The sequence below is a fragment of the Chaetodon trifascialis genome, chromosome 1 (assembly GCF_039877785.1).
Source record: "Chaetodon trifascialis isolate fChaTrf1 chromosome 1, fChaTrf1.hap1, whole genome shotgun sequence".
Lineage (NCBI taxonomy): Eukaryota > Metazoa > Chordata > Actinopteri > Chaetodontiformes > Chaetodontidae > Chaetodon > Chaetodon trifascialis.
In genome coordinates this window covers 922,642-943,430 of record NC_092056.1, presented here as the reverse complement: position 1 = coordinate 943,430, position 20,789 = coordinate 922,642, and the positions used below count along the sequence as shown (strand labels likewise).

At 47.6% G+C, this 20,789-nt stretch overlaps 2 protein-coding genes across 6 annotated transcripts in view; one reads left to right on the top strand and one right to left on the bottom strand.

The window, feature by feature from the left end:
* The window catches only part of gtf2a2 (general transcription factor IIA, 2), a 278,570-nt gene extending 260,791 nt beyond the window's left edge, over window positions 1-17,779 (bottom strand). The window contains exons 1-4 of one of the 2 annotated variants that reach the window (XR_011602043.1): window positions 17,571-17,746; window positions 16,674-16,778; window positions 16,246-16,403; window positions 16,041-16,141 (exon numbers count right to left, since the gene is read on the bottom strand). Coding sequence is in view for 1 of the 2 variants with exons in the window: in XM_070958662.1 (XP_070814763.1) it covers window position 16,141; window positions 16,246-16,403; window positions 16,674-16,778; window positions 17,571-17,642 (336 nt within the window). In the remaining variant the exon portion in view is untranslated. Of the gene's footprint in view, window positions 1-15,865; window positions 16,142-16,245; window positions 16,404-16,673; window positions 16,779-17,570 lie in introns of those variants that run through there. The other variant, XM_070958662.1, reaches the window with a different exon arrangement.
* Window positions 7,265-15,707, top strand: LOC139330739 (zinc finger protein 395-like). Of its 4 annotated transcripts, none has more exons than XM_070961842.1 (10): window positions 7,265-7,374; window positions 9,983-10,150; window positions 10,309-10,460; window positions 10,550-10,659; window positions 11,270-11,472; window positions 11,545-11,645; window positions 11,927-12,206; window positions 12,300-12,389; window positions 13,569-13,639; window positions 13,903-15,707. In XM_070961842.1, the coding sequence occupies exons 2-10, from the start codon at window positions 9,989-9,991 to the stop codon at window positions 14,012-14,014; spliced, it is 1,281 nt and encodes a 426-aa protein (XP_070817943.1). In that variant the 5' UTR covers window positions 7,265-7,374; window positions 9,983-9,988; the 3' UTR covers window positions 14,015-15,707. The 4 variants fall into 4 exon arrangements, with proteins under 4 accessions (XP_070817943.1, XP_070817955.1, XP_070817935.1 ...); XM_070961854.1 differs by having other exon boundaries at window positions 12,092-12,206; window positions 13,903-15,701; XM_070961834.1 differs by having other exon boundaries at window positions 7,267-7,356; window positions 9,966-10,150.
* Window positions 17,780-20,789: the final 3,010 nt, after the last annotated feature.

The following is a 20,789-nucleotide window of genomic DNA, read 5'->3' as shown; positions in this document are numbered from 1 at the left end:
TTCAGTCCAGTGAAAAGCTCGTATCTCCAGCTGTGCTGATGTTGAATGTTTGTGCTGATCTGAAGGATGAAGAGTTCCTTCATGTCTTCTTCAGCTCAATAATCTCTTTAAAAGCCTCTTGGATCAGCTGAAAAAGCATCGTCATATAAATCCACAAACAGCAGATGGATAAACTCTGACAGGGTAACTTTACTGCACTGAGAGTACTTTTACTTCAGTAGTGTTTTGAATGCAGGACTTTTGCTTCTTGCGAGACGTAATGACACAAACAAATAAATTAGTTCCCCAAAAAATACAAATATGTGTTGAGATGTTTGTTCATGGTTCAGGAATTCAGCCACACCATCAGAGAGCGTTACCTGTCCCAACTTCACCTCACACAGAGGTCACACAGAGGTCACACAGAGGTCAGCCTTCACATGACTCACTTCCTGTTCTCTCAGTACACCTTAACACCTGTCCTTCTCTCTCTCTCTCTCTTTCTTTGTCTCTCTCTCTCTCTCTGTCTGTCCCCCCGTCTCTGTCTCTCTCTGTGTGTCTCTCTCTCTATCCATCTCTCTCTGTCTCTCTCTGTGTCTCTTTCTCTCTGTCCGTCTCTCTCTCTCTCTCTGTCTCTGTCTCTGTCCGTCTCTCTCAGCGATCATGGCTGCAGTCAGAGCAGAGGTCATCTGGTCGTGGTTCCTGTCATCAGGAGTCAGTTTCTTCATCCTCCTCCTCCTCCTCTCCATCTTCCTCACAGCTCTCTGCAGTGAGTGCAGGAGGTCAGCTGGTTCTTTACATCACAGTTTGGTTTTGTTCTGTTTCATGTCTTCACTGTTGATGAGACAAACAGCAGCTGGGGCTGAGTCTATTTCCTGAAGCAGAGAGTACCGCAGAGCTCGATGGAGTCTCAGTAGAAAACAGATGTTTGTTCGCTGGCTGGTGTCGTCTTCTGCCTGCTGATGGTCAGATTTATGATCTGATAGCAGTTTGTTCAGATCGTCAGATGTTCCAAAGGTTAATTTGACTGAACCAGAACTCGTCGTGTGGCTGTGAGACGGCGTGCTGTCGTCCAGGTTTTACAAATAAACTTCATCTGTTCGATTTCTTCTTGTTTCCCAGACATTCGTTTGAGCTGCCAGACTTTGAGGCGCACAGAAATCCTTCCACTCTGATCCGCGTGGTAAGAGACATTTGACCCCTGAGACGTTGTCTTCATGCGTTCATGTCGAACAGAAACAGCTGTGAGAGGATGAAAAATGTCTTTAATGCTGATCGACAGGTGAGGCTGGAGGAAGCCATGGGGGCGAGAGAGAATCCAGCGATCAACGAGATCCAAAGCGATGAAGATGGTGAGTGAACGTGTGAAGAGACAATAATCGTCATCAACATAGTGAAACAGTAATTTAGTAGTTTTTCTTCAGGAAAATGTTAAAAAAAAAAAAAAAAAAAAAACAGTCTCAAACACTGTTTCACTCACTGCTGGTATATTTATCTCAGAGTGTGTAAAGAAACACGTCACACCTGCAGGTAAAGAAGATAAATCTCCTTTAAAAAAGAAGTTTTTAATGTATAAAACATCTTTTCAAAGAGAAGAAACCCGTCAGATAAAAGCTGAAGTAACGTTCATCGTAAATCAGAATCGTTCTCAGTTTGTCCTCTTTTATTAATGCGCTGTCTCTGTCTCTCTGTCCGTCTCTGTCTGTCTCTTTCACCGCTGAAGAAAACACAATCAGCTTCACTCCCTGGAGGAACCACTTGGTGGCGCCACAGATCCACCAAGGTCAGTCTGCCCGTGTGCTCCAGTGTTTCAGACTGGGTTCAAACTGTTTGCAAACAGAGATGAAGTGCATGTACGTGCACTAGCTGAGGCTCTTTCTGACACTCTGTGTGTGTGTGTGTGTGTGTGTGTGTGTGTGTGTGTGTGTGTGTGTGTGTGTGTGTGTGTGCGCCCTCAGATGTTCAGACCAATGGCAGCACAGCAGTGATGACGAGTGAATCTGAAACTGCTGGAGGTATTTTGTCTTTCAGTTTTCGTCCTTTGAGCAGAAGAAATCGTTTTAGTTTACTATATCAGAAACTACATTTCCCATGATGCTCGATTCCCACTGTTCTGTGGGTGTGTGTTTGTGTTAAAATCCTGAAGAGGAAAAATCCGTCTCGTTCACTCTGTGGAGGAGCCACCTGAGGGCGCCACCGAGCCAAGGTCTGTGCTGAGTGACATGATGACATCACACGTGATGAAAGCTGAACGTGTTTGTTGAGTCATTGATCGTAATCAATAAATAAGCTGTCACCTGACCATCAGTCGGTGTCACCTGGCCTTTGAACGCAGCCTCAGGTGTGACTGATGAGAGCAGGTGATGGAGTGAAAAGAGGAAAAGAAAGAAAAGGCTTTAACAGAAGATGATTCTCTCGTTTCTCTGCTCAGATCTGAGCTACACCCTTCCAGACTCCAACCACATCTACCACGTCATCGGAGGAGGGCGGAGCGGCGGCAGCGGTAACGCGGACGTGTCATCAGTGTCGACCAATCATGAGCCAGCGGTGGAGACAGTGGATTTGAACGACAACGACAGCAACTCAATGTACGCACGAGTCTGCAAGAAGGAGAGACTGGCCACGCCCCCTGCTCACACACCTGAGGAGGTACAGGAGGAAGAGGAGGAGGAGGAGGAGTCCTCACCGCCACTGCCTGACAGGACGACACAGCTGGAGGGATGATGATGATGATGAAGGACATGAGACGAAGTTTGACAGGACGTTACAAAGGACGAAAGAAGAACGTCCACACAGATGTCTCCTCAACGTTTGGCCCATAAATCACATCCTGCAGAACAGATTGATCCTTTTCCAATCGTTCGCTCAGTTATTGATTGATTTCCCTGCTTTGACGCTCTCTGCAGCCGTTTAGTTTGCTCTGCAGAGACTGAACTCTGTCCTGATGTTTGACGGACACGTCAGAAGAAAAGCTGTCAAACCTCTGCGGAGTGGCGACAGCCTGATTTTAGATTTTAGAGTGTTTGTCATTGGACATTTTGTCCTGATGGTGGCGCTAGAGGAAAGGGAAATGTGTCCCTGAGGTCCTCACCAGGCGATGGAGAGGACACGTGCTGCGATCTTCCTTCCTCTTCAGCTGATGGACAGGTGCTTCATGTCCTCCTCTGTGACGGAGACATGTGGACTGTGGACGTGTCTTCAAGCCGGTTGACTGAAGCAGCTGCAGCTCTTGGACCTGCTCATGTCCTTAAGACCAGCGTTCAGCTCCCCCATGGACACGAAGCCAGAAGAGCGTCTGATTGGCTTTCACGTCATTCACCTGTTCACACCTGGTGAGCCGATGACACGAGGACGTGCGGCTCTGAGTAGCTTCAGTCCACACCTGTCGTTACATCACGTGCACCTCCAGTGACCACCTGTGAATAAACATGGCCGTTTGTTATTGGCCAACAGTGTGAATCAGTGTGTCAAAGTTCACCAATCCTGAGCTCATGATCAGAGCTTCTGATTGGTGGATGCAAGTTTGGAATAAAGTTGCATCATTTAGAAAATCACAGTGAGTCAGATGGAGAGGGTGTGTCATGATGTGTGTGTGTGTGTGTGTGTGTGTGTGTGTGTGTGTGTGTGTGTGTGTGTGTGTGCGTGCGTGCGTGTGTGTGTGTGTGTGCGCGTGTGTGTGTGTGCGTGTGTGTGTGTGTGTGTGTGTGTGAGTGTGTGTGCGTGTGTGTGTGTGTGAGTGTGTGTGCGTGTGTGTGTGTGTGTGTGAGTGTGCGTGTGTGTGTGCGTGTGTGCGTGTGTGCGTGTGTGTGCGTGTGTGTGCGTGTGTGTGTGTGTGTGTGTGTGTGAGTGAGTGAGTGTGTGTGTTGCTCACATCCTGCTGTGATGACCTCACAGCTCAGCTCGTAAAGCCTGTTCGCCGTCACGTTCAGCACATCGCAGCTGACTGATGAACGGATTTTCTGTGGCGGTGAAACAGGAAGTGGACAAACACTGACAGTTGGCACAAAGACACAGGACACTGCTGTCCATGTGGACACCAACAGTCACTTTTCATGTCAAAACATGAGCAGGAAGTGATCGCTTTGAATGAGCAGCAGCTTGAAGAAGCCCTGCAGCGCGTTAGCGTTGATCCACGAGACAACCAAAAGACCACACCAGAGGGACACGACAGCATGTGGATCGAGGTGTCCACATACTTTTATACTTTTAGTCTCAGTCCTGTACTTTGTCCTCTGTCTGTCTTTCCCTCACCTGTCGGTCTACCTGCACACCTGAGCCCAGCCCACTCATCAGGCCGACGCAGGAAATACGTCCCAGCTCCGAGTCCAGCTTTAACCGACCTCCAGCTTCAGACGAGTGCTTTCTGATCCGGCGGCACCATTCACACATAAGAAACGTCTCCGCTCCTAAAGACGAGAAAATCTGTTGCTAGGAAACAACTGTCCAATCAAGAGTAATCAGCTGTGTAAACAGGAAGTCCCTGTAGCGTCACAGGCTAGTTCCAAACATTAGTTTCATTTGGTTTTAGAGGCTAAACGAAGACTTTTTGTAAATGTCTGTTCTGTTTCTGTCTGCATACATCTGTGTTTCACAGTTAGCAGCATTCACACAGTTTACACTGAGAGGGAATGTACGAGTATGCTAAGCTAACTGACGTTATTTACTAAATCCTGCAGACTGAATCATTATTAAACAGCGTTTGATATGTCGACTGTGCTGCCTCTGTCACTCTAAACAGGTCAGGCATTAGCATGCTAACGTTAGCCACACAACAGCTAGAGCTGCTGCTATTGGCTGTGAATGTTTAGAACAACTCGTCTCTGCAGACGAAGCCGTTTGTGAGCTGTTTAAATTTAGTGATGAGAAAACTGAACGTAGTGAACGCTGACGTTAGCATGAGGCTAACGTGGAGCCGCTCCTGGAGAAAGACTGTGACTTCATCAGTGACTGCATACGGTCGCGCCTGCTCAGGTGATGCGATCATCAGCTGATCAGACAGCTCTGAAATGCATTGTGGGTGATGTGATCACAGAAGACAGAGAGATGAACGCGTCCCGCATCACCTCCTGTTAAAGTCCAGGTCATCTCACAGATAGATCTGCACACCCTGTGACCTTTGACCTGCAGTGAAAACTGCACTCTGTTAGCTTACATGTGTGATTCCATGTTTGAATATTTGCTTTAATGACGAGAAAAGCTGCGTGCAAGCAGCTACTTCTAATTAAACTTCAGGGTTACAGAAACTTTCCAAGTTTTTCTTTATTGATAAGAAGTTCGTGAACAAACATTCAGTTAAATAAAGTTTGACTCATTAAAAACTCGTCTGATTAACTCCAGCACACATTTAATGGACTGAGGAATGCTGAGGACCCAAAGACAGACAAAAAGAAGGCTGCAGTCCTCAGAGGCTGTGACGTGGACCAAAGTGAGACATGATGGACTTTAAAGGACATACTGTCCTGTGGATAGACTGGACAGTATTAAGTTTGACTTCATTAAATGACACAGAATGAACAGAAACACAGAGAAAGTGTGACGCTGTGGACACGAGCAGCTGTACGAGAGGACAGTTCATAATCTGACGATCTGCAGAGTAACGAGGACGTGAAGTGACCTCAGAGACGTGACTGAACCAGAGTCCTCAGAGACGGCTCAGAGACGCTTTGTCCTCCAGTTCATCAGAGCCCAGCACAGACGCACATACCAGCTTTTCACTGGACAGGAAGACAAGTGTAGAGCAGTAAAAGTACATTTACCTGAGGTAGTAAAACACTGCAAATATTCAAGTAAAGTACAAGTACCTCAAATCAGTACCTTAGTACAGCACTTGAGTACAAGTACTCAGTTATATTCATCACTGACTGAATAACAATTAAATTTTCCTTTAACTTAGTTTCTTTCTGACTCACTCAGGACTCTTCAGGCTTGGTTTGTTGTTGTTGTTGTTGTTGTTGTTGTTGTTCCTGCACTGTGTGTCTGTGTGTCTGTGTGTCTGTGTAGTATCAGGTCAAACGGAAGCACACTCGTCACTGTCCGCACGTAGCCCACGAGCGCGAGGCGGCAGCGCGCTGCGGCTACGTGCAGCTCCGCACGCACACACACACACACACACACACACACACACACACACACACACGCAGGGAAGTGGGGACAGACAGTAGATTCGAAGCAGGTTATATAACCAGAGAGAGAGACTGACCCCGCCCACAGGCTGCACACAGTACTACACACTGTACTGCATACTGTACTGCATACTGTACTGCATACTGTACTGCGCACTGTACTGCGCACTGTACTGCGCACTGTACTACACACAGTAGTACTAAGATATATCTCACTGCTGCACGATGAAGAACTGCTGAAAAATACTATAAAACTGTGATAATACTGTGGTTTTATAGTATTTCTACACACAGACCTGCAGTAAAAAATACAGCTGCAGACCAAAGAAATACAGTATGGGAGTATTACTGGAATACTACAGAAGTATTTCAGGGGTATTGCAGGAGTATTTGAGGAGTACTACTGCAGCACTGCAGGAATGTGGAGTGCAGTACTCTGTGGCCGCGTGTCAGTTGTTCAGTGTGTTCAAGTGGAGGAAAGTCGGTAAACAACAGACCTCAGTGGGGTGTGTTCCTGCACGGCCGCGCTCCGCCAATCAGCTTCCAGCTTGTCCCCACGTGAATCTCTTGTTTACTACGAGGCTGGAGAGCCGCCGTGGGGGCTGCTGGGAAATCATGGAGCGGATCAGCGACCGCAGGAGTCCCTGCAGAGAGGCCGATCCGCGCGAGGAGATCAGGAGGAAATGACGTCAGCACGCCGATGACCTTATTTAACAACATTAAAATTAATTTATTCGTGTTTTAATGTGCAGACATGAAGAATATTATAAAATGAGATATTACAGATGAATCAGTTTACTGTTATTGATCCATGATGATTGACAGTGATCTGTAAACAAAACTCCTTCAGAATAATAGTTTTTATTTTCTCTTTGTACTCACTGAATGACATCATGACCGATAAGCATTATGGGAAATATCGGGTGCAGGTATGAAATTCTAATAATCTCATCAGTGATGAAGAGTGTCTCAGAGTGTCTTCGTCATGTTACACATCAGCCAATCAGAAAGGGGAACGCTCCCCGTCCTGCTGTCTGCAGCCTGTACGGTCATAAACTCCCTTCCAGATGTGCCATGTGATCCAGTCCAGGTGTTGCGTGAGTCTCCGCCCTCCTGATGGTGTTGAGCCTGGCGCAGCGCTCGTGCTCACACACACACACACACACACACACACACGCTGAGCTCTCATTGAGCAGCAGAGGACACCTGGAGCTGAGGTGCAGTTGTTTTTGTGTTGGAGCTCGTGAGGCTGCAGGTAGGTGACGGCTGACGTGTGTTTTCTTCTTCTTCGCTGTTTGACTGCTGAGCTCACTGTGACTGAATGAAGTTCACGAAGACAACGTGCTGCTGTCTGTCCTCCACCTCTGTCTCACTGCACTGTGTCTGTCCAGCGCAGCGATCAGTGGCTGGTGGTGCGCGAGAGAAAAGTTTGGATGGTGTGTGTAGCGTGGATGTGGGTCAGGCTGCAGAGACAGTGTGAGGAGTGTGTGAAGTGAAGACGGACACTCAGGTTCACAGTGAAAGACTGAGGACAGAGGAGCCGAGGACAGAAAGGACGCATTCAGCTTGTTTTTGTCTTCATTGAGACTCTTATTGTGGAGGGTGTGAACTCACCACTGAAGGAATCTGATTGGTTCAGAGCTCAGCGCTGCAGACACAGAGGGGTGCGTTTGTACAGTGTGTGTGTGTGTGTGTGTGTGTGTGTGTGTGTGTGTGTGTGTGTGTGTATATGTGTGTGTGTGTGTGTGTGTGTGTGTGTGTGTGTGTGTGTGTGTGTGTGTGTGTGTGTGTGCAGAATGTGTTTTTGTGCTGGTTTGTTGTGTATTTTGTGTGAAATGACCCTAAAGGCCAAACTGACCCGCAAACAGCAGAAGGTGGATGTTGAAGCTGCGGCGAGCTGAAATCTTTGGTCCATCATGTCCTCCATGTTTGTGTGGACACTTTGTCTCCTGACAGTGAGACCGAAGCGGCTCCATGAAGATGCTCCTCACTGAACTTCAGCTCCATCAGCACCCGTCGACTGATCGATCAGAATCGATCAGAATCGATCGACTGGCGCGTTGTTGGATTCGATGCTTCTTTGTCGTGTCGATGAGGAGCTGAAGCGTCTGCTTTGATCAAAACAAGCATGAATCATTTTCCCTCTGTTACTCACAGAGGACAGTAGCTGACAGGTGAGCTGTGACTAGATCAGTCGGACCTGATCACCGCAGCAGTGCTGGACCTCTCCGCTGACCTGGAGTCAGTTAACCTCTGCAGCAGGTTAACGAACACGTGTCCACTTACTTTTGGCCACTCAGTGTGTGATTGTGCTCTGTTTATGTCTGAACTCTGGTGACTCTGAAACACTGATAAACGGACAACCTTGAATGGGGCGTGGGGGGGTGGGGGAGGGGGTCATCATGTTGCCACGGTGACACAGTTCATAATGAAGGTGATGTAATGAGCGTCAGTGTCAGCAGATGTAACGTGATAAAAACATTTAACAGTCGACGCCATCTGTTCATTTTAATCCTCTGCTCAGTTACTGTCTTAAAGCTGGTAATGAGTAACACACACACACACACACACACACACACACACACACACACACACACACACACACACACACACACACACACACATGCTTCCATCACATCACAGGACCTCACATAGACCTCCATTCATTTCAGAATGACACAAAAATCCACCTTTTTTCATTTGGGAACGCCTTTTGTCCCCAGCAAGTAACTGGTGTTTGGTCACACACACACACACACACACACACACACACACACACACACACACACACACACACACACACACACACACACACAGCCTGACTGTAAATGACACTGCAGCCTGTGAGTCACCGTGATTTCGCTCAGATCTGTGGAACAGAGAGCAGATCTTACCGTCAGCAGTTAATCCAGAGCTGAGCGTTTCCCAGCAGCCTCTGCTCAGCTCACGTTTGACTCGCCTTTTAAAGCAGAATAAAGCCTTCAGTGTCTCCACAGGGAGCTTTGTGGGTCTGACAAATGTCCCCGAGCACCCGTCAACATCTGGGATCTGAGAATAAGGGACCGTCCCACCACCGTCCACATCCCCTTTACACTAAGACAAGGGGACAGACAGGGAGTCCCGACATCACTACGAGGAAACCACCAAACTATCAGAGCAACAAGGACTGATTTAACTTCTCCCTCAGTCAGGTGGTCAGACTCAGACACTGAAACCTGAGTGACGAGTTTCACAAGAATCAGGACCTTGACTGCTGATGCTCCTCAGTGAGTTCAGGTGACACACCTGTACACGCTGACTCCTCTTCTTCGTGTTCTTTTATTGGCGACGCTGTTTGAGTGAAGGACTCTTCACAGCTGGATGTTACAGCTAATGTTCTCCATGCTGCCACCAGAGAGAAAACGGGAGGACAGTGGGGGAGAAAATATTTGAGAATCCTGCGAAAAACTGGAGGGTCAACAGGTGTGACTCATGTGATGTCACTTGAGTCAACGTCAGCTGAAGTTTGAAACCAAGACAAACAATTTGGAGTCAGAAGGACGTGAGCTGAGCAGACGTCTGCAGCTGCTGCGGGACAGAGGCTACGCTAGCTGCTGCTAGCGTAACACACACCAGCCTCTCACCCAGCTGTTGGCGGCTGGGTTGCATTGTGGGTAATGTCAGGCCAATGTCAATGTCAGTCCATCAGGAGTCAGACGTTGTTGTAAGAGTGGAATGATCAGTGGACGAGTCCTTTAAGGCGTCTCACGTCGGCTCGGCCTCAGAGAGTCTCACTCTAGACTGACTTGGTTTCATCGGCCGGACGGACGGACGGACGGACGGACGGACGGACTAAACTGAAGCGTTTGTGTCTCTGTGTTTCAGACTCTTCATACAGGCAGACCAACATGTTGCCAAAGACGCGTCTGGGGAAGCGCTCTCCTCTCGGGGCCTTGGTGAGTTCGGCTTGTCCAGGGATACAAACCAGCCCGGAGACGGGTGAGACCGGCGTCACCATGGCAACAGCAGCAGGACAACAGACCAGGGTCAAAGGTCATCCTGGACTGAAGGTGAGCGTGCTGTGTCCGGGCCAGCAGACACACGGACAGAAAGTCCCAGTTTCAGGTTTCACTTCTTCAGAGAGGCGTGACAGGAAGCCCCGGCATGTCTGCCTGACTGACAGGTGTCTCAGCCTATCACAGTGAGCCGTGGCTCTTCTCTCTCTCAGGTGTATTTTCAGTGTGGAGGAGCAGGTGAAACTTCAGGTGCGGCGGATCAGCTTGACCTCATGCAGAGTGACGTCAGCTCTTCATCTCATCCCTCCTCCTCCTCCTCCTCCTGCAGCAGATCAGTCTCCTCCTGCATCGACGTCCCCAGAAGGTCAGACGTCCTCTGAGTCCTACGAGTCAGTCTCCACATGTCTCTTTATGTCTGCCAGTAAATATCTTGTGTGTCCTCTCGTCCTGCAGCCAGAGGAGTCCAGAGGAGGTGGACATGGACGAGCTGATGGCAGCCATGGTCCTCAGCAGTTTGTCCTGCAGCCCCCTGCTGCACAGCCCCGCCCACCCAGACACAGCAGGTACAGTAAACAACAACAAACGATACAAACAACAACAAGAAGACTGCAAATAACAACAAAACTGATGCTGACAAAAAATAAAAACAATGTTAAAGAACAAGCAACTGCAGCAAACAACAACAACAACAAATAAACACAACAGATCACAACAACAAAAAATACAAAAAAGACTGCAATCAAAAACAAAACAAAAACAACAACTACAGTAAAGCAGCAGTTATAACAGCAGTCAGCTTGGTCTGCAAGTCAGCAGGCTGGTGTTAGCTTAGCATCAGTGTGTCTGTCAGCTAACAGCAGATGTCAGAAGGGAAATATCAAAGATGTAAAACTGAGACGACTCGATGTTTGTCTTACTCGCTGTTCTTTAAACACTCCGCCAGGTGAAAAGCAGAGGCAGGTGTGTACAGCACCATCTAGTGGTTACTGCAGTATTAGCAGTAACAGTAGTAATAATGTAGTAGTAGTAGTAGTGATTGTATTTCTGAGATGTAATGACACAAGGCTCCAGGAGGTAAACCAGTGACTTTTAGTCTTCAGACTGGTTTTTGTTGAGCTGAGTTCAGCTGAGTTTTAACTTTAGGCTCAGTTTGTTTGGCTGGTTGTGTTTCAGCTCCTCTGATGGACTGCGGAGGCGGTGAACTCTCTGACGGCGGCAGCAGCGGCTACTGGAGCGTGGGTCGCACCAACGGAAGCCCGGCCCCCTCTCCACCAATCGCAGAGCCCGCCGTGAGACCGACCACGCCCCCCGACGAAGGGCTGGACATGGAGCTGGAGCAGGTGCTGTTCGATGAGCCGGCGCCACGGAAACGCAGGGTGAGCTGGTTTTTACGGGTTTCGGGACAAATTAAAGCCGCCGGCCGGCGCTGACGCTGTTTCCTCCTGCAGAACTCAGTGAAGGCAGCCTACAGGTGTCTGTGGCCCAGCTGTGGAAAGGTGCTCACGTCAGTGGTGGGAATAAAACGACACATCCGGACGACACACCTGTGGTAAGTTTAACTCTGACAGGACGACTTCAAAAAGAAGGACTGAAGATTGAAAACATGTAAAATTAGTTTTGTTTGCTTGTTTGTTTGTTTGATTGTTTGGTTGGTTATAGATCAATCGATCGATCGATCCACTGGCGGGAACATCAGCGGATTGATCGATAATGACTCCTGGCTAGTTCTTCTGTAGAAATGACTTCATCTTCAGTCCTTTGAAAAGCTGCTTCCAGGTCAGATTTATGTTCTCAGCTCTGATCAGACCTTTGACCTTTGACCTCTCACAGCCGTGGCGGCGAGCACGAGCGCTGTTCCCGCAGCGAGGAGGATTTTTACTACACCGAAGTTAACCAATGGGACCAGCCGCAGTCTCCTTTACTTCCTCTCCTCTGTGGCCCCGCCCCCGCCTCCCCCACCTCCTCCTCCCCCTCCTCCCCCTCCTCACCCCCCAGCCCTCCCCCTCCCTCCCCTCCGTCTCCCCCCTCTCCGGCCTGCGGCGCTCTGAGTCGCTCTGCCCCCTCCTCCTCCGGCAGCTTCTGGCAGGTCCAATCAGAGCACTCCTACCAGGTAAGGCGGGGCTTTAAACGGTGATTGACAGCGACTGTGTTTGTTGATTTTTGATAGTTAAATAATTAATTTCATTTTGAATTGCTTCCTCAGGCTCCGCCTCCCAGTCATGTGATGTCAGCAGCAGCTTTGAACACACCCTCCTGTCGTTGGACGGCCACGCCCACCAGCTGCCTCAAACAGGTAAACTCATCAAACATGAAACATCCTCAGACTTCGAGCTTTGACCTCTGACAGAAAATCAGTTTTCATTTCAACAAACGTTTTTGATTAACAAAAATTCAAAAAAATTCACAAAAAACAAAGATTAGAGATTAAAAAAATCTAAATTTGTGTTTCAGAACTTTGTTTCTTCTTCTTTCCCACCAATCGTCTGCCGACCCCTCAGATTGCTCTGCCGACCCCTCGGAGGGTCCCGACCCTTACGTTGAGCCCCGCTAGTATATGAAGTATTTAAAGTATCTCCACCTGCAGCAGCTCTGACAGTAAAGTCACAGAGAATCAGAGGAGACACTTAACTGCACAGACAGTACTTTTACTGCATGCAGCTGAGAGTACTGCTGTACTTTTACTGCATGCAGCTGAGAGTACTGCTGTACTTTTACTTCAGTCAAGTCATCCTCTGCAGTACTTAGGGAGGAATCGTTGCTTCGACTCGTCGTGCAGTAAAACAGATTCTGCTCACTTGATGCATCTTAACTGTCTCTTCTGCACAGAGGACAGACAGACGGACGGACGGACACTTTTGGACTTTCCTCCGGAATATTAGGTTACTTTTTATTTGTCCCTCTCGGCTGTCCGTCCCCTCAGACAGCGTCTCCCTCTGTGCATGAACACACACTTCTCTGATCCACTTCTGTTTTCTGTACAGCAGCCTATTGTTTATTTCCTCCAGCCGCCAGAGGAGCCTGTTAAAACTGGTTTTATTCTGGAGGGGGGTGAAGAGTGTGTGTGTGTGTGTGTGTGTGTGTGTGTGTGTGTGTGTGTGTGTGTGTGTGTGTGTGTGTGTGTGTGTGTGTGTGTGTGTGTGCGCGCTCCTCCCTGATGGTTTTCATTCAGCAGGAAAATCCCCTCTTGGATGGTTTGTGGTCACATTTTCCATCAATCTGCCACAGTCCAGTGCTGCCACCTGCAGGCTGATGGAAGCAACTGCAGAATGTTTTTCCACCGGAGGACAAACACAAAGGACATCAGCAGCAGAGACAGAGACACAAAATGAGAAAAAAAAAACTCCTGCTGTTTATTTGTGCTGCAGAAAAAATCTGAAGGATCGAAAACAAACTGCAAAGACAGAAAACAGGAAGCGAGAGACAGACCTGAACTCTTCATCACTGTCACACTCTTCCTCCCTCTCTTCCTCAGGGTTTGGCGTTTCGGGTGCGCTCGGTCAGTGTTGGAGAGCAGTGGCTGCAGCATCAGAGCGCCCCCTGCAGGTCAGTACTGTGCGTATGAGGATGCTGATACACACGTATCACAAAGGCAGTGCTGGAACGTAGTGAAGTACTTTTACTCAAGTACTGCAGTCAAGTGCAGTTTTGAGATACTTGTACTTTATGGTACTTATTGTAATTTGAAATATTACACTTTGTACTTCACTACATTGATCAGCTTCAGGTTTGAGAGCTCTTTGCTGTCGTCACACGTTGACCTTTGAAGAGGACAAACTTGTCTTTCTGTCTCTGTCTCCGTCCGTCAGGAGGATTCGTGGTGAAGCCAAGAAATGTCGTAAAGTGTACGGCGTGGAGCACAGGGACCAGTGGTGCACGGCGTGCCGCTGGAAGAAAGCCTGCCAGCGCTTCCTGGACTGAAGCGAGGAAGAGGAGGAGGAAGGACTGAAGCAGGCGGCAGCCTTCGGCCCGGCCTGCTGGACATTTTATACTTTCTGAAACCAGACGTATTTTTTGGTTTTTATACTCTTTCTACATTTGCTAGAGGTGTCTTTTTATGTTGAACGTCTTTGAAGGTGTTTTGTAGACGTGTGTCCTGTCAGTGCTTCTCAATGGGCAGCTATGACCTTTGACCTTTGACCTTTGACCTTGAAGCAGCAGACTGAGTCTCTGCGTCCTCAGGTGTTCTTAGAGGACCAGCCAATCCTCCTTCGCTCGCCGCATCCTGAGTCGCGTAATCACGAGCTGCGTGTTTTCCACCGTTGTCACGCTCGCACCGGTCGAGACCAGCTGTGGGTTCGGTGTCTTGCTCAAGGACACTTCAGCACATTCAGAGGAGGAGCCAGGGGTCAAACCGCCAACCCGCCTCCTCCTGGTCCCGCTTTTCTGATGAAGCTCAGCTGATAGCGTTTCTCATTGAGGTTCAGATTGAGCCAATCGGCAGCCGTGTGAGTCAACATGTGACAGGAAGTCTTGGATTCTACAGGATCCCAGCGGGGACAAAAACAGCGTCCACAGCCAGAGTCCTGGGGAGGACAGAGAGACGAAGCTCTGCAGTGTTTCTGTGTGGCAGAAGCAGGTGGTTTGTTACCTGCATGAGCTTCAGCAGCGTCAGCACGAGGCAGCTTTCCCATGAGCACCTGCTCCATCAGGCCTGTCGAGCAGCGACTCGCGTGCAGACAGCAGACAGATTTCTGTCCACTAAAGTAAACGCGTTAGATTCACGGCCGGAGGTCGTCTGATCGGAGCTTACACACCCCGGGACTCAGCTGCTGTTTGGACAGAAGGAACTGACTCAGGACCAGCAGAACACCTGAAAACCACGAGGCCGATGACGCGAGCAGTGACGGACAGTGACGGTGTGAATCTCCTCACGCCGTCCTCCGCTCTGAGCGTTCTTCGTCTGAATGCTTGGAAACGTTGCAGCTCCTCTTCAGTCAGACTCTTCCGTCGGCCCGTGATGATGGAGCAGGTTCGAGCGTTCGCTCCGTTTGTGACGTTCACATTCTGCTGAGCCGCCAACCAGCCTGAAAATGTCTGCTGTCCACTGTTGTCTCTGTGGTGCGTTCAAGTGCATTCAGACCTGTGGGTCCTGGCCGGTTCCTCTTTGTCGGCTCTCGTTTTTTAAGGCGGTCTTGGCGCGTCAGGGACCTTAAAGGCTCCACACACTGAACACTTTTATTTTAAGGTCATTGATCGTTTTATCGTCTCCAGTAAACGACAGAAATCTGTTGTTTCCCATCAGCCCTTTCAGCTCCGCCGGGTTTGGAAACAGAAGCCATTTCCACTCGTCTCCGTGGAAACTACATGCAGTATTGATCAAGAAGTACAAATACACTGAATGACATATTCTAAATGTGTGTCTTACAGGTGTGTATATTCAGATATCAGCTGAAGCTTTTTAAACGTCTCAGATGTTTAACGTTTCTTTGCAGTAAACAGATTCTTCTCTATTTATCGTCTGTCCTGTCTTTCTGTCCTGTCTGTCTTTGAGCTGAACTAAGTGTTGATCGTTGTAGTTGAATCATTTTTAAGATGCACTCTTTTATACATGATGTCAAGTCACGATGTTGTTATAATAAAGTGAAAAAGTTGATTCTGGCTCGTTTGTCTCATTTTGTCCCACCTGTCTCCTTTGTCTCGTTTGTCTTCACTGATCATCACACTTCGTCTCCAGCTTGCAGACAAACGCCAAAGTGATTTTTCATAAAAAAAGAGATGCAATCATAAATGAACACATGACTTTATTGACAAACGCCCGCAGACGCTCGCTGTGTTTTAAATAAAGTTTTATTAAAGATGATTCAGCTCAACGACAGCAAACTGAACACAAACCTCCTGTAAACTGATAATAATAAAAAAAACTGCTGCAGGTACAGTGACTGGTCCATGCTGACACACACACACACACACACACACACACACACACACACACACACACACACACGCTCTCTGCTGTGACGCTGCTGTAATAAATTATATGTACAGTCCAGGTCCATCTGCGCCTCCATCTGACACCAGAACACGAGGAGTCGTCGGCGCTGGAGTCTGCAGACACACAAACACAAACCAGTGGAATAAGAACAGGCACAGCGCCACCTGCTGGACATCACGCGCACTGAGGATACGGCCCACGGTCACCTGACTCTCACCATTTGTCCGTTTTGTTCTGGGTCGACTCGCTCTTTCCATCACAGGCGACGATTTTGACCTTGTCCACCTTCACGAGGTCGGTCACCTCCCTGAACTCCACGTCGTTCAGGACGAACGTCCACACGTTGTCACAGAACCTGTAGGTGTTCAGAGACCCCTGCAGGACAGAGACCACAGCCGACCCTCAGACAGCATGGGATGACATGTCCTTCTACTCTGCTGTTTGTCTGCCAGCTTTAGTTACTCTTCAGACTTTATTTCACGACGTATTGAACGTCTGAGCAGGAGAACAAATTCTAACTGAAGCTGAACACAATCATCGCTTTGAGGACCAAAACCACAGAAGAAGACTGATCTCTGAGCAGCTTCGCTCCTGCTGCTGTACAGGGTTCAGCTCGAGGTCGGAGGTCAGAGGAGGTGGACTCACCCTGAAGTTGACTCTGTTGCGGACTCGGTTGGCGAGCGCCGTGTTGATCGCTTTATCAAACTGAAGGAGGACCTGAAGAGCCAGCTGAGGAGTGATCTGCTGAGTCTGAACACACACACACACGCACGCACGCACGCACGCACGCACGCACACACACACACACACACACACGCACACACACGCACACGCACACACAGTTTAAGACCTTCACCCTTTGTGCATTTCCAGGTTCCTGTGTGTTGAGTTTCGGGCTCAGACGTCGGCGCAGTGACTGTGTGTCGCCTCTTTAAGCTTCCTGAAGGTTTGGACAGTCTGAGCTGTAGTTCCAGCACATAACTGCCCCAAACTGTCCCTCTGCCTGTCTCTCTGTCCCTCTGTCTCTCTGTCTGTCTGTCTCTGATGGATGAACCTTCAGACTGTTGCTCGTGTATATAATAAATGCTCACTGCTGATATTTTTGTGGTTATGGTGTCAAACTGTTCCTGATCATCATCTTTCTGCTCTCTGTCAGACTGAGTCTCCTCTGATACTTCTAACCTGGACTGGATCTAGTCTTCATACTAGTTTTCATACATACTTCATACTACTGATGCTACTCTTAAAGTCACTGTTGTCACTAACAAACGTCAGTTTCGGGCAAACTTACTAAACTACGACGAACTTCAATTACTGCTACGCTACATGATCTCAGCTGAAGCTGCTGCTGATTAGTGACGTGATAAAAACTGTTGGTTATGTTGGAACAAATCAGTGCTGAAACAAACCGCAGCTAACGAGCTAAAGTTAGCTCACTGAGCTAACAGGCTAACAGGCACTGACCGCCGCCGCTGCAGTTAGCAACATGCTAAACGCGGCTAGCTGTGAGGAAACAGCCGTCACGTCTGAGGTTAGTGTCACCTGTATGAGCTCGTCCAGACTCTCCTGCAGACTGTTTCCCAGCGTGGTGTTCCTGTACAGCTGGTACGCCATGATGGAAACTGCCGGAGGAACAATTAACTACAGCAAACTATGTTTCAAACACACACAAAGCTAACGGAGCTAACGGAGCTAGCCGCTTCCCTCCACAACAAGCGAGCAGTGCAACAGCTCAGCAACAACAAGCTAACAACAGAGAGTGGACTTCCGGTTAGATATTTCAATAATAATAATAATAATAAACACGTATATAAGACATTTCAAGTATGTAAAAAACCTGTCAAGTAAAAGATGAGGGTACCACAAAAATGTACTTAAGCACTGCAGTATCTAAGTTCATCCCACCACTGTCAATATCACAAAACGAACATAAAGAAAACAAACAATGATAATGATATTAACAATAGAACAATCAAAAGGGAATGTAAATCTAATTTTTTCTTTTTTCATCTTTTTATTTGTTTGTTTTTTTAAAAATCTGTCTTTTATTTTCTTTACATTCTTGAGATCATTTCTGTATCACCTTATGTCTCCCTGCCTTATTAAGAAAGACCTGAAGCAATGTTGTTGCTTTATTGTGAAATGTCTCACTCGACGTTTTTAACCATACAACAGTTTTAGTTTCACTTTTACTCATTCTCATAATGCTAAATTTAAATTCAATAAAATTACTTTTGTTCAACAATATCATAGTAGCATGAATTTAATTTCTGATTTCATTTCTGCTTTTATTTTGGAAGTGATGTCCTCATTTTCCTTTTTCGATTCTTGCTGGCTTGATGGAGACCACGGAAGGTGAGAAGGACCAAAATATCTTCAAATCATATCGCTGATGTTTCTTTTATTGTGTTTTTGTTGTATTTTACTGATGTATCAGAGAGATTTAACCTTATTTTTATTCATGTCTGTACATTTTATTTATTTTATTATGCAATCACTCCTTTTGTTATCGGAATCACTGAACTTAACTTTATTTTTTATTAACTTAACTCTCATTAATTTAACAAAAATCAAAAATAATTTTTCTTTGCTCAGTGACAGTTTCGAGGTTGAGCATTAACCTGGACGTCACTGATTGTTGCTCTCTATTTAATCTGCACCTGATGGAAAAGACTTTGGATGACTAGAATAATTCAATTCCACTAGATGGCAGCAAAACCTCGAACAGTAAAACCATAAAGCAGCACCTGAGCAGCGCCTGTAGGTTCGTCTGTTCATGTGTTCATGTTCATTCAAAACGCCCGAGTTGCCTGTACGTCTGTGTGTCCTCAGTCAACACTGACGGTCCACGCAGGATGAAGACAACACGATCTGGACTTCAGGGTCCGTCCAAAGATCTGAGACTGTGGATTTTAAAAACTCTCCACTGAAATGAAGTGAAATGAAAGAAAGATCCATCTGGAACAAACATGAACATTTAAAGGATCAGCTTCATCCAGAGCACACGGAGAAGATGCCTGAACAGATTAAAAAAAAAAAAAAAAACGTGTTTTAGATTAAAATAAAACCATAAAATACAAAAAAGTGTTTCAAATGTGTACTGAAGGAAGAAACAAAGAAAAGTCAATTATATTTAGAAGGAAGATTCAGAGTGCACACGCGCGCGCGCACACACACACACACACACACGCACACACACACACACACACTCAAGTGTATATGAGTACATATATGTGCATGTAAAAGTGTAATCTAAATATATAAACATACAGATATATAAAAGGAGGAAGTCAGAGGCACTGGCCTGAACATCTGGGAGTGTTTCTTCACATGATCCATGAATCAAGAACGGCACATTTCAGCCCACACGGAGCGGCTGGAGGTCAGTCTGTGTGAAGGCTCGATCGGCCTCAGACTTCCTCTCAGACTGCAGCTCGAGCAGCTCGGCGGCGGCGGCTGCTGCTGTAAGCGCTCCTGTGTGATGGATGTTACCGCTGAGCGTTGTGAACGGCTGTTTGCTAATGAACAGATCTGTTTAGCCAGCCGCTCCGCTGACCTCTGACCCCGCTCAGTCTTCACGCTGAAGGAAAATAAAGCACAGCGGCGCTCGGTAACTATGGACGAGGACAGAAAACTCAATTATTGGGAAGGAGTGTTGGCTCAACATAAAGTGAAATGATTAAAAACGATGCAGGATTTCAGCCTCAGAGGGAAATGAACTGATGTGTGATTCAGATCTTCAGTCAGCGTGAGAGCAGCACTGATGAAGCTTCACCAAACAGGAAGTGCTCCTTCACCCCATGAGACAACCCACAGCCAATCAGCTCCCTCCACTCCTTCATATTCAGTTTCTTTCTGAGTAAAATCAAATAAATAAATACTAATAACTTAATAATAACAGTCCCTCTGTCCTCACTGTCTCTAATTTTCTGTCCTCCACAGACACTTCGCAGCAGGTGAACCAGACAGGACAGGAAGTGTTTGTGTCACCTGATGAACGTCAGTCCAATAGCTCCATGTCCACAGAAACATACTGAGAGGACGGCTCACACTGGGACAGACAGACTGAAGGGACGGCTCACACTGGGACAGACAGACTGAAGGGACGGCTCACACTGGGACAGACAGACTGAGGGGACGACTTACACTGAGACAGACAGACTGAGGGGACTGGTCACACTGGGACAGACAGACTGAGGGGACGGGTCACACTGGGAGAGACAGGCTGAGGGGACTGGTCACACTGGGACAGACAGGCTGAGGGGACGGGTCACACTGGGACAGACAGGCTGAGGGGACGGGTCACACTGGGAGAGACAGGCTGAGGGGACTGGTCACACTGGGACAGAGACTATTGATCAGTTCGTCAGAGTCAATCAGATCAGAGGAGAGGAGAGGCGGAGCCATAGTGACATCACTGACAGCACCTGAATGGTTTTTGTCCACCTGGAGGAAATCAAAGCATTTCCCATCAGTCTGCGGGGTAATGACCTCTGACCGGTCGGGTGATACATCAGTAAATATCCGTCTGTCAAACTTTCAGCCGTTTCCAGCCGCGGTGATCGATGAAGCTCGACGACACAAACCTTCGTTTCACTGCCTCCGTTTTATTAACAGGGATGTTTTTGTGTTTTGTCTGAGCGTCTCATAGGAGGTGAAGCATCGTGTTGAGTCTTTGTCTTTGTCCTGTGATGATGGAGTGCATCATTTCAATGTCCCAGCACGTTGAAAGAAAATCAAATGCATTAGAACACAAAATAC